The 14,133-nt window shown below is 46.4% G+C and overlaps 1 protein-coding gene across 1 annotated transcript in view; it reads right to left on the bottom strand.

Moving 5' to 3' along the window:
* LOC147101112 (acid-sensing ion channel 2-like) overlaps window positions 1-14,133 on the bottom strand; it is a 511,141-nt gene that overhangs the window by 53,285 nt on the left and 443,723 nt on the right. The window contains exon 7 of the mRNA XM_085966299.1: window positions 8,247-8,397. Coding sequence (XP_085822425.1) covers window positions 8,247-8,397 — 151 coding nt within the window. The remainder of the gene's footprint in view (window positions 1-8,246; window positions 8,398-14,133) is intronic.

Genomic DNA, 14,133 nt, shown 5'->3' with positions numbered 1-14,133 from the left:
CCAACATCACCAGGCACACCAACATCATCAACAACACCACCAACCTTCTCCGCAATCACCTGATGCTGCACAGGACACATGGCCTCAGCACCCGAGCACTTTGCTGCCTGGGAGGACATGGATGGCCTCACCATGGCCAGATTTACTTCACTTTACGCTGTACACCCTGGCTGCCACATGATGCGCCAGGTTGGCACCACCCCACATCAACACCATAAAACCATTCCTTTCACATTCATCACCATTGGGGGAGTACCGTTATGTCTCACCATTCATTGCAACTCACTAAGCCACTTCCAAAGGTGCACACAGATCTGTCCAAGAAGGCAAAGTGTTGAAAATAAAGATTTCAATGTTTGACAACACATTAACAAAAACTTTACATGAACATTGGCAATAATACCCAACTGCCTTGTGTGTTAGTTGGTACGATTGGACAAAGATGAGGGTGAGTGTGAGTGGTGGCTAGTGAGATAGGGAAGTGATAATGTAGATAGAGATGGGCGGAGGTGCAAGGTAAGTTGGTGTGAGTAAGGATGTGCAGGAGTAGGGTAGGGAAGGCAGAGTGATGGGGATGTGATGAGTGGCACAGCAGGATGAGGTTGAGTGTGGCTTTGCAGTAACGTTTTGTGATCTACTGAGATCATCGAAAGGTTTGCGCCACTGCAGCCTGGTCCTCCTGACGACATCCCTGCTTGTGCCCTCCTGTGCAATGCGCAACCAGGCTGCGTTGGTGTCCTGGGGAGGTCTCTTCCACCCATGGAATGGAAGAGAACCGCCTTGTGTGCTGTGACTCCCTCCATAAGCATATGGAGGGAGTCATAGGAGAGCCTGGGTGCAGCTGTGCACCTTTGTGCAGTCATTCTCTGTGTTCGCAGCACCTCAATGCTGCAGAACACTGACAGCACAAATGTCAAAATGATTGTGGACATGGTCCCTTTAAGGAAACTGGCTGATGATGCGTCATCAAGTGACGTCATCAGACCTGCTTCCTATGAATTGGCTGGGAACCTCGCAGGGCAGGCTTAACAAGCCCAATCAATGAAAAATCTTGTTAGAGGCCGGGATCGAGACAGATGTGGGGTCCCCACATGCCACAGACGTCGCCCGGTGAGGTTGGAAAAATCCAGCCCTTGGTTCAAGTTGAGCCAAACAAGTGTTTGGGGTGGGATTTCTATCCTTGTGTTATTCCAGATTCTACTGTTACACATTTCCAAATTACTTGTGAGTAGTAGGGCTCATTAAAATTTAACTCATCCCTTTCATTTAATTCTTGAGTATTCAAACCATTCTGTAAAACCCATCCAAGGCTTGTCTCCAAGAAACGACATATTTCTATTTTAGCACATGAACAAACGTTGCCATTTATCCAAACTTTCAATTATTCAAATGCTATTAGTATCTTTCGTTACTTTCCACTCCACTGTGCATTACTGTTTCCCACATGGTATTTTTCTACTCTCTGAAAGAACTGAGTCAGCAGTGCGTTAGAGGATCTCCTTCTACATCTGGGACCTGGGTCCAATATAGCTTAGCCTAGGGAGGAAGGTCTTCTCTGCTTGATAGTATCATGCCACAGATTGGATGGTACACTGGGTTAAGGAACCTTTGTTCAAATCAATCAAAGATAGTGCTGATGAAGGTTTAAAGGGGACTAGGTTAGGAGAGGGGGTTATTTACCTCATCATGAAATATATTTGACGATATGGGGGGAAAAATTTGTGTGAGCCAACAGAATTGCCACCAGCAATTCAAGTTAACTTCCGCTGAAAATGGCCGCAGCAATACCATTAAAAAATCCGCGCTGGGGTTGGTGATGTGAAGCGCAGCGCTAACTTACCATGCAACACCCTCCTCTGACCCGAAGTTCCCGTCCACAGTCGGCGTTGCAGCTTCTTACAACCTGTGGGAGCTCGCATGGAGCTCACAAGGCATTATGGGCAATTAAAGTGGCTATGAATTAAAGGGGCAATGCAGTCAGCACTAATAAAAATTACAATGCAGTGAAAAAAAGCAGCTTTCATCGCTTACTGCCTTTCAAAAAAAATCTTCAGCACTTGAAGCTGAATTCCCTTCTGAACCTCAAAAAATGGGAAAAGTGCTCCAGCACAACCACAAATGGCTCAGCAAGCCAGGAAAGGGGCACCAAGGGTCTCACACGCAGCACTCCAGCTTTGTGCAGGGGGTCAACACTGCAAGAGAGGTCCTCTATCCACAGGGGCCATAAGGCCCTCCAAAAAGAACGATATGGGACCACATCACTGAGGTCGTCACTGCCAGCAGTTTTACCCCCACCACCTGGCTCCAGTGCCCAAAGAAGCTTCAGGACCTCAGACCACTGGTCAAGGTCAGTGAATGCATCTTCAAAAACCATCTCCTACCAACTGCATCACTAGCATCACACACTTCTCAATGCACAACTACCCCCCAATCACTCACCTACCAACAATTTGTACCAATCACAAGGCACATCTCCGATTCCTAGCCTCACCTCACCCCCTTGGAGGAGATGGTGCAGACCATTCTTGACAGGGGCATGGCTGAGCCCTTTGCCAGCGGCAGGGCAGAAAGGATACAAGATGCTGGTATCCTCATACGTTATCCTTCTTCTCGCATGCACCTCTTGCTTTCTCATCCTCCCCTCACCATAATTTCACCCTTCCTCATTTCACACACCCAAGAAACGCAGCCTGTCCAGCCAGTGGTTGACCAAGAAGAGGGAGAGGAGAGTGAAGAAGAAGAAGAAGACAATTGATTTGACACTCCCAGCTACCAGCTCCTCAAGGTGAACCAGCAAGGCCATTTGCAGTGTCCCACACTGAAAGTCAGCAGCCTTCCACCAGCCATGCTGCAGCCACTGGGTAGCACTGTGTGACATCAGTAGGATAGGCAAAGGCACACACAAGACAGTCACTAAGAGAATGCATAAGGGTGATGAGTTGATTTCTTGATGTCATATTGGATGGGTAGATATATAAAGTTGGATTGGAAAGTTTGCTTTGTGGTGGCTTTTATTTCAGCATCATGGTTAAGAGGACGCTGTGATGGTCAGTAACAGAGGGAAGGTAAGGTGTGGGACTAATGTTGAAAGGGGAATTGGGGTTGTGGTCACTGAGACCGCAGGCGGAAGATTCCATCCCGGATATCCCGGCCAGAAAGGGGCTGTCTGGGATTCATCATTCCAAGCTGCTTCCTCCTCTTCTGCTTCTTCCTCTTCTGTGTCTTCCTCTTCCCTCTGCGAGCGGATGCTGTAAATCTGAAATGACAGCATAAAAATGCTGGAAACACTCAGCTGGTCAGGCAGCATCTCGACCTGAGACGTGAATTCTGTTTCTCTCTCCACGGATGTTGCCTGACCTGTTGAGAATTTGCAGCATTTTCTGTTTTCTTTACCATCCGGGGCCTTGCAAGCATCCGGCAGCACATCCTACACACTTAAAAAAATGTTTTAACATCTATTGCAGCAAACCACTACTTCAATAAAATGAAGAAAAACAGTCCAAAAGTTTAAATGCAAACTTAGCTGAAAGATGAGTGTGTCCCTTTAAGAGGTGCTGACAGCGCCTCTGTCAGTCTCTTTACACGCTGGGTTTCCCTGGCGTGGTTATGACCCATCGCTGAACTCAGCGCTAGGCTCAAAGTTGTCCGTGGTGATTTTATGTCGGCGTTACACGCAGGCTGACATCACCAATCGGCCATTGTTTTTTGTGGGTTGATTGTTACTGGCAACGCTACTGGGACGACGAAAATGGAGGATGCTGTGGGACCTGCCACCAGTTGGCGTAAGAGTGGCAGCTGCCATTCTTTCGCCATTTTTTGACGGTAACGGGTGGCATAAAACCTCCAAATCTTACGCCCACAGAGTTTTCAGAAATTGGCAGAGCTCTGGCAATATAAGCATTGATGTGTCTACATTGGGAGTGCCGCCTACAGTCTCCCACCTTCCCCTCCCATCAGACTTTCTTCGGCCAATGTAATTGAGGCCAAGTCCTAGCAGAATCAGTTTCTGGCCCAAATTACGGCCTCCATGGACAATCTGCCTGAATAGTGCAGTGGGCCTGATGGTAGTTTCATGCCATGCATTGGAGCCATCATGACAAGTGAAAGTTTGCACTTTGAAATACTGGCATTATTTATGATGCGGGGATGCCGGTGTTGGACTGGGGTGGACAAATGTAAGAAGTCACACAACACCAGGTTATAGTCCAACAGCTTTATCTGAAATCACAAGCTTTCGGAGCGCTGCTCCTTCGTCAGGTGTGATAAAGGGCAGTTAGAAAGATTACCTGTAATCATCTGGCGGTACTCTCTGACTATATATGCTGTGCTTATATGCAACTCTTCGCTTCACCTGACGAAGGAGCAGCGCTCCGAAAGCTTGTGAGTTCAAATAAAGCTGTTGGACTATAACCTAGCATTATTTATGTACTGTAATCTATTCTAAATGGTTAGAGTAGCTGCATTCCCTCTACAGATTTGCATCTGAAAGAGCCCAAAAAGAATCAGCAGAAAAGAAGTTAACATTAGCAAAAAGAAAAGGCTGATATAACAGCGGGAATTCTGGAAAGGCTGTACCACTATTCAGCTCTGGAGGGAGGATTTGAATAGAAGTCTTCAATTAAAAAATATGTATTGAAGTAGAACCTATTAGTAAACACTAGGTACTGTTGCAGAAATACACAAATGAGAAGAAAACATAGAAATTAATAGATTATTTTAAGGTTATTTTCTTAGTCGTAGCTGGGAAAACCTCGAACCTAAATGGATGGGATAGTCTGTCCTTCTGATATTCTGGGTGAGAAGCCATTATAATTAATTTCCCTCAGAAAGGATCTGAGGGAGCATGTATTATTGTATTTTCCATTCTAGCAACAAGAATATATACAAGAAACTGGAAGGCAGTATATAAATGTTTAAAGCTGTGTTTGAAATTGAAACAGAAATAGTTTGCTAAATCGGGGAACTGTAATGTGCCTTGTGTCGATTAGTTTTCCGTATTACACGTTAGATAATACGTTCTTATATTATATGTGTGACTTTTGATTTCTTGAGAAAATGCCTATTTTCTGAATATGAGAAGCGGTCCATTTGGTATTCCAGGTGGCACTGCTGATCTGTCCTCGATAAACGCTTTTGCTGACTGAATAAAAGCAATTCTTGTAACCAAACCCAGCTGAACCTCAGGTGACAGAAGTGACGGAGAGAGAGGTGGGGAAGACAAAAGTGCCTGCATGCTAAAAATAAAATCAAAGAGCTGCCAAAATACAACACCAAAGTGCCAGTGCGGAAGGATTAATGTCCATTTTTGTAGTGACTCCTCCCCTCTGTCACTCTGGGAAGTCATTCAATGTTTCTGTGAGTTGAACGAGGTAGCTCTCCAAAGTCCGCCATACTCAGTCTCTCTATTTCGATTGGCACTTTTGTACTTTGCAGTGACCTCTCAGACATTGGCTCTGCCACCTTTATTATTCATTTTCAACATTTTCAGCTTTCTGCAGGATAAGTAAATGTAACAATTGAAAGCAAACTGGCTAAACACCTGAAATTCATGAGTTTGGTAGAGGCAGATGGTTGATTTGAATGTCAGATTAGCAGCCTGACCTCCTTTAAGAAATCTCAGTAAATTTAGCTCTTGATGCAATAAATCTGGAAAGACTAGAACATAACAATAAATATAGAGTAAAATTGGTTGAACTCACTTGACTTCTATTTGAACAAAAGCTGAAGAGGACCAGAGGTTAACTCAAAATAAGTAGGTGGTAGATAACAAAGAATAGAGTCAAAGGAAAGGGAATTTAGTTTGGTTGAACAATAAGATTTAAGAAGCAACTGATAAAAATATGTATCTAAACAGATGTATATCTCTCTCCTCTGTGAAACATCTGTGGGCATTTTCTATGTTAAAAATGCCATATAAAAGCAAGTAATAGGGCAAGATTTTCACTGGGCCGTGGAGGCGGGATTGGAGGCGTGTGGGAGGTTAAAATCTCGAAATCGGGGGGCACGAACCCATCCCGCCCCCAACCCGCCTCCATGCCAGTTTCAAAGGAGGCGGATACCCGACCTGTGCTGGGACCCGCCTCCCCGAGGCGGGAAGGGGATTAGTGTCAATTAACTGCCTGTTAATAGGTAGTTAACAGGCAGTTTTTAGCCTAATCCCTATTTTTATTGCTGAAGTGTGGGATTCCCGACGGCTCCAAACCACGCCATGTTAGCAAGGCGGACCGCGGGCTGAAGGGCTTGGAGGGTTCGAAATGTCCAGTGTTCAGGTGAGTGATGGGTGCATGAGTTCAGAGGTAAGTGTGTTTGGTGTGTGTAAAGTGTTTAAAGAAGTTTTACTTACATTTACTTACCTTTACAGCCTTCCTTCCTTCAGGTCTCGGGAGTCCCTCATCTCACTGGCACAGAAAGCAGAATGGCCGCAAGCTGTCAAAAGTTGCAGCATTCAGCTTTCTGTTCTGGAGAGATCTCTAAATCAGCCTGAGAGGAAGGAATTAACTTGGAGTACAGATTGTCGGTGTTTGACAGCTTCAAAGAGCTGTCAAACGCTGATATTTCATCTGTCAAAAGCTTTTGACAGATGAAATGGCAATCTGTGATGTCACCTGTTGCCAGGTGGCCCTTAATTGGCCTGCTGAGCCCGCTGGGTGGGCTCAACAAAGCCAATCAAGTGAAAATCGCATGGGTTGGCCACAACTCGATGGAGGCAGAACTACAACCCCAAAAGTTGTAGTCCCGCCTCCTACACGCCTCGTCAATCAAAATCCAGCCCATAGTATCTAAATCTGTGTTAAAGCAAAGTAGGGGCAGGAGGTTCCTAGTATTTGTGTTAGGAAAATCTATGCAGGGTTAAAGCTAGAGGAGCAGGAGTGTGAATGAGTGCTTCCTGCACTGTGAAATTGGTCTCTTCTCATGTGGGCAATAAGATCATTTGATAGTGTTGGGCAGGCTGACTAGGCATAGTATTTTAATGTAAGAGATCAAAATCAGAAAAAAAAAGAATGAGACGGAAACAGATTTATTAGAAAGGCAGGTGGGTTTATGGAAATGTTGGGGAGGCAAACTGGGTGGGCATCCTATAACAATTACCGAATTTTCTAAGTGCTGGGCTTGACAACACGGGAATGTTGTCAACTGGCACAGTGGGAAAAGCAAGGTGAGGTTGAGAGAGAGCGAATGAAAATACTGGTACAGGAAACTTTGTGCTATCCGGAGGTGAGCTATCCGGCAATCTGGAGCCACTGGCAAAAATCAGCAGCCGTTTTTTATTCTTTTTGTTTGTTTTTTTTGCTTTGTTTGAACAGTCAAGCTGTGCAAGGTCTGTAGCTATAGCAACAGCTTCAGCTACAGAGCTTTAGGGCCACACCCGAGTGTTTAGAAGCTGTTGCTAAGCAACAGTGTTTGTTGTCAAATACGGAGATAAGAATCTCCGTATCTCTCAACATTAACTCTGGAGAGTACGGCACTTTTTAGGCAACGGCAGCAGCTCGGTCCCGTGGGTGCCGGATAGCACAAAGTTTCCTGGGTATCTCATTAATAGATCATTAACCACTTCCAAATGTATTAAACCTGGCACATGTATGAAACAGAGAATTCTTCGTTGGATATGTACCTTGTCCAGTGGGATACGATCAAGACATCACCAAACTGGCGATGCGTTGTGGAAGTATTTTCAAGTAAATAGGAAATGGCAGTTCCAACCAGGTGTAATCAGTATATTTCTTTCCAAATTAGGAAAATACAAGAACAGTTTTATTGTTTCTGCACTTTCCTTAGTGTGTCATCACTCTTATTGGGAGGGGGATACAAAGAGATTTATGCATGGAATGCAGAAAACATTGCACAGTATACGTAAAGCAGCTGAACAACATTGGTGATGCTGCTAAAAAGATTCTGATTAATAGAAACATAGAAACATAGTAAAACAGGAGCAGGAGTAGGCCATTCGGCCCTTTGAGCCTGCTCCACCATTCAATATGATCATGGCTGATCCTCTATCTCAATACCATATTCCCGCTCTCTCCCCATACCCCTTGATGCCTTTTGTGTCTAGAAATCTATCTATCTCCTTCTTAAATATATTCAGTGATTTGGCCTCCACAGCCTTTTGTGGTAGAGAATTCCACAGGTTCACCATAACTAGAACATTGTCACATTCTCAGACTATGGAACTGATCTCAAATTTCTGGCGGCTTTTTTAAAGACAGCAGGGATGAGCGGAATATCAGAATACTGTATAAACTTACGAAATGTATTTTTCAGTCTTGTTAAATTTCTTTTCAAGATACTTTGCAGAGGTCCTGCTTGGAATCTTCACCATGGACAGCTCCTTGTTGTAGCGAGTTAGGTAACACGGCGTCTTACAGAGACAGTTGTTATTCATCTCCGCCAGCAAGGCTGCAAAGTGAAAAAGGAAAGAAAAATTAGCTCTGGTCACAGCAGCTGCTTTCTCGGTTCTTATTCATACGTAAATCCACACTTTGATAGATTTGCTGTTTATTGCGATGTGTGTGCTCATTAAGATGTTGCTGGTGCTGGAGAACTGAACTGTCTTTGTAGACTGCAGTGACCTCTCCTACTTCACCCATCTTTTGTCTGCCCAATGATCATTCTCAACATTTTCAGCATTCTGCCAGATAGCAGACACCCTCGGAAGTTAATAGAACAGCGAGCCATGTGTAAATGAACCCATAACCGTCTTTTGGTGTCCGAAGCAGGTTGTAGTCCAGCTGAGCACTATTTTTGGTGTGACGGTTAAACTGCTCATGCAACATTCCTGTGTGTTACTTTAGCACGGTTTAAAATAAAGAAAGAAAATATGCAGCGATTTAAAATCATTAACAGCAGAATGAAGAAGATCACAATGACACGGGTACATTGCTGATGTTAAGGCAAAGCCACACTAACACTGCATTGTCGGCAGACATATTAGGGTAGAAATTACTGCCGGCAATGTTAAATGAACACTCACCATGACACCATCAAATCTTTTTCTCTCACTCCCTATTTTAAAGTAGGCATTTCCTTTAGGTATAAAAATTCTGCTTGCCTTCCCTTTTTATTTCTAACTTCCTAATACAGGGTAACTTCATTAGGGGACTGTGTGAACAGGGGATGAAGAACTGTAAAAAATCGCACATGGATAAAAGAGAAAACCCATAGAATCATTTAAAATGACATGTTGCTACAATATATAGCTGTGCAGAATGTGCCCATGCCTTTACAAAAACCAAACAGAAGACACATGAGCTCAGATCTGCTCTATAGATGGCAGGTTATAATATTTTCTTTTACCAGAATTTAATGTTGCGTTTTTAAAAAAAACACCATTCTCTTCCTTTTGCCTGGGATTAAACAGGAAAACAAGATCAAGTTGTCTATAATCTCTTGACACACCATTTATAAAATGACTCCCCGTTGGGCCCCTGTCTACCCAGAATCAATTACAAAGCTACCAATACTTAGACCACACTATGACCTCTACGGTTAAAAGCAAATAAAGCACAGCAATGAAACTGAAACCCAGCTCATCCCAAGTGGTCACGATTCCCAAAGTACTCGTCAGTTCACTGCTATTTCAGGCTTCTTAAACCATGTGGTAAAGCAATGTTGAGTCTGATGGACTGTTTCACACAGAGGTTTGCCACAACACAGAAAATTCAACTGTGTGTAACCAACTTTCTAAAAGTAAAAAAAAAACCGAAATGCCTTTCTGAAAAGAATTTGTAACTACTTTTTCATTGCCTTCGATATAGATGAAGCGACTGTTCAGTGAGTGAGTTGTGTGGACCTGCATAACAATTTACGTTTTTAGTTACTTGTGCCCTTCACAGGTCAGGCAATGCTGCAGGACAAAAAAGCTTTTTGCTGAGTTTGGCGCTGTCAGCTTTTTGAACTGCACGGAAAGAATGCATTCAGTCACTCTCGCTCTGGTACTCTCTCTTTAAGATCAGTTTTTTTTTTAAATAAAAAAATTCTCATGAATTTAACATCAGATTCAATCATCATGTAAGTTGAGACTAGGATGGTTGTAGGTTTATGTCTTATAATCTTTCCAGTCATCAAATAGCAACATAATGCCCTTGATTTCATTAACCTTTGGTGAAAGGATGCTGTAAATTGGGTTTGCAAGGCACTTGTGTCAAAACAAGACTTTTGTGTAAGTGTGCCAGCGTAAGTGGTCTATTTTAGGTGTTGCCTTATAGCCATAGACTGCAGACATGTAAAAAGGGTGCACTGAGGCAGAAGTATCAAACTAATGACGTAAGTTTGCTCCGGTGGGCAATACCAACACATGCCCAAATACCCTGGAGTGAATCACTGTCTGTGGCTGTGTGTCACAGAGGGTATCCAATCAGCCCAAAAATTAACATTTAGCAAACACGTGGTTCCAGATCTGAACTAACATAAATAAGAAGTACCCAAGATTAAAATGCCAAATACTTTTCATAATTTAGAAAATATTTAATAGAACAATTTTCTCAGTCAGAGAAAGAAAGAAAAAAAAATGAGGATGAAGAATGAATAAACTTGCATTTATACAGTGCCTTATAAAGTAATTTGATTCCACCCCAGAGTGTCAACTTAATATAAAGGGATGGGTTTGAACCCCAGTCTTGCTTTTAAAACAATATTTTTGGCATAATTATATCAAAGGGGAGGACGCACTTGTTAGTTGGTCACAATAAGTTAGATTTTGTGTGTTCAGGAAGACACAAAACTGCAGTGATGTATAAAAGATATAGGGGGAAAAATTGGGTGAGTAGCGCCACCTGTTAGCGCCTAAAGAGGCAGTCAGTGGCTGTAGCGCCACTGGCTGCGCCTCCCGCGATATTCAGCAGGGGCGCTAATGGTGGCGTTAGCCTTTTGCGCTGCGCCGCCACCGATGACGTCATCGGTGTGCGCAGCGCCCCATTCGCGCCCCGATCGCGATATTTGGTAGCGAACGCCGCTGTAGCGCCGTTCGCTACCCGCGTCCAGTTCACGGGGCCTTGCTGTGCTGGCAGAGGCGCAAGTTAAGGTGGAGGTGCGGGGCAGCCGCTTTTTCGGCAGCCGCCTGCCAGCACCTCCGTCTCCGGACTCCTGGTCTCCCCCCCGCGGCATTGCCGGCTGTTTCCCGAGAGCCCGGCACTTCTCCTTGGTGCCGGGCTCTTTTGCCGGCACTCGCGATCAGGGCTCGCGCTGTTGCAGGCCCCTCCCCCTTAACAGGGGGAGGAAGGCCTGCAGTACCGCAGCGTGCCGTGCCGCAGCGTGTGGCGCTGCGGCACGTAGCGCTGCGAAATTCACTTTCAGCGCCCTAAGAGGGACGCGGAGCGCCTCGAGCCACGCCCCGTCTCCCTCTAGGGGCACTTCAACTGAATTTGCAGCGATCGCTAATGTGGCGATCGCGGCGCAAATTCCAGCGCCCAGGCGAACTTTGCGCCGCTTGGGCGCCTCAGGCCAATTTCTAGGCCATAGTGACATGGCTGAAGCCCGCAGTGAACTGGGACCATTGAGATAGGACTCACATAGAGTACAGCCACCAACATGCTCACTCATGTGGGGTTCAGGGTAACTCAGGACCTGTTTCTTGCAGAGCACAGATTTGATGGAGACAGGTAGATAAAGTGGTTAAAAAGGCATATGGGATACTTGCCTTCATTAGCCGAGGCATAGAATATAAGAGCAGGGAGGTTATGATGGAGCTGTACAAAATGCTAGTTAGGCCACAGCTGGAATACTGTGCGCAGTTCTGGTCACCACACTATAGGAAGGATGTGATTGCATTGGAGAGGGTGCAGAGGAGATTCACCAGGATGTTACCTGGGCTGGAGCGCTTCAGCTATGAAGAGAGACTGGACAGGCTGGGGTTGTTTTCCTTAGAGCAGAGAAGGCTGAGGGGGGACCTGATTGAGGTGTACAAAATTATGAGGGGCATAGATAGGGTAGATAGAGAGGAACTTTTCCCCTTGGTGGAGGGGTCAATAACCAGGGGGCAGAGTTTCAAGGTAAGGGGCAGGAGGTTTAGAGGGGATTTGAGGAAAAACTTTTTCACCCAGAGGGTGGTTGGAATCTGGAACTCACTGCCTGAAAGGGTGGTAGAGGCAGGAACCCTCACAACATTCAAGAAGCATTTAGATGAGCACTTCAAATGCCATTGCATACAAAGCAACGGACCAAGTGCTGGAAAATGGGATTAGAATAGACAGGGCTTGATGGCCGGCGCAGACATGATGGGCTGAAGGGCCTCTTTCTGTGCTGTATAACTCTATGGCCTAGAAATTGGCCTGAGGCGCCCAAGCGGCGCAAAGTTCGCTTGTGCGCTGGAATTTGTGCCGCGATCGCTGCATTAGCGATCGCCGCAAATTCAGTTGAAGTGCCCCTAGAGGGAGACGGGGCGCGGCTCGAGGCGCTCCGCGTCCCTCTTAGGGCGCTGAAACTGAATATCGCAGCGCAACGTGCCGCAGCGCCACACGCTGCGGCATGACACGCTGCGGTACTGCAGGCCTTCCTCCCACTGTTAAGGGGGAGGTGCCTGCAACAGCGCGATCCCCACTCGCGAGTGCCGGCAAACGATCCCGGCACCAAGGAGAAGTGCCGGGCTCTCGGGAAACAGCCGGCTATGCCGCGGGGTGGTGGGGGGTTAGGAGGCCGGGGACGGAGGTGCTGGCAGGCGGCCGCCGAAAAAGGCGGCCGTCCCGCACCTCCACCTTAACTTGCGCCGCTGCCGGCACAGTAAGGCCCCGTGAACTGGGCGCGGGTAGCGAATGGCGCAGTACCAAATATCGCGAACCGGGGCGCGAATGGGGTGCTGCGCACACCGATGACATCATCGGCGGCGGTGCACCGCAAAAGACTAACGCCACCATTATCGCCCCAACTCAATATCGCGGGAGGCGCAGCCAGTGGCGCTACAGCCACTGACTGCCTCTTTAGGCGCTAACAAGTGGCGCTACTTACCCAATTTCTCCCCCTATGACTACTGACATCTGGTGATAAAAAAAACTAGGATTGCACTAGACTTTTTTTTAAACAATGATCACTTAAAATTAAATTCCAGGCCACAAACAACTTGCATTTAATACACAGATACTCTGTGATATCTCATTCCAATTTGTATCTGCAGGTACATTGCTCGTGAATAACCTGGCTCTATGATGCAAGTATGGCACTGCCTCATGCACCGCTCATACCACAAATTGAGAACGATATCCAGTTCTGGTCACTGAGACACCTGGGAGATACTCAAGTGCTGGAGACAGTGCAGAGAAGTGCCTGGTATCAAAGCCTGAGTTATTGGGAAAATCTGGAGAAATTTGGTTTTTCCAGCTTTGAAAGGAGGGTCTTTCACAGGATATTTGCGGGGAGGTGGGGAGGGTACGGAGCGGCTGAAAATGGCTGAAGAACCTGGCATGGTCGCCGACGTGGCGGTCCTGCCGAACTTAACAGCAGGACCTCGTTATCATTCTTTTGTTCTGTTTCCCGCATGGCAACCGACCAAATTGACAGCCAGGTCAGCAACCGGGAGGGAGCACCAGCGACAGGACTCTTGGGGACGGTCCCCGGCAATCGGGGGGGAGGGGGGGGCGGAGGGGAGGGGATGGTCAGCGATCAGGGTTGTAGGGAAAGGGAGACCATTGGGGCTGGATGGGTGGGGGAAGGTAGGGGGAGGCTATAAAGGCTTCCTTGTGAGGCCTGAGGGGAACACTCCTGCTCCTCCTGGCCCACAAGGTGTGCTGGAAAAGGCATTTACATTGTGGAGCTGGCAGTTCCCACTTTTCTTTCACTGCTGGGTTTCCCGACCCCTGGGAACTCCACGCAGCAACAGTGAATTTTAAATTGGGCTCCTGACTTAAATATGTTAATGTGTGTCTCACTGCTCCATGGCGGGACACTCCATGGCGGCCCAACCAGCTTCAGCTGCTTCATCAATGACCTTCCCTCCAACATAAGGTCAGAAATGGGGATGTTCGCTGATGACAGCACAGTGTTCAGCACCATTCACAACACCACAGATAATGAAGCAGTCCATACCCGCATGCAACAAGACCTGGACGACGTTCAGGCTTAGGCTGATAAGTGGCAGGTAACATTCGTCCCACAGAAGTGCCAGGCAATGACTATCTCTAACAAGCGAGAGTCTAACCACCTCCC

Source organism: Somniosus microcephalus, chromosome 24 (genome assembly GCF_052327205.1).
Source record: "Somniosus microcephalus isolate GS21.2 chromosome 24, FLI_Smic_1.0, whole genome shotgun sequence".
Taxonomy (NCBI): Eukaryota; Metazoa; Chordata; class Chondrichthyes; order Squaliformes; family Somniosidae; genus Somniosus; species Somniosus microcephalus.
Note: the sequence above shows the minus strand (reverse complement) of the source record. Positions and strands in the feature narration are given on the sequence as shown.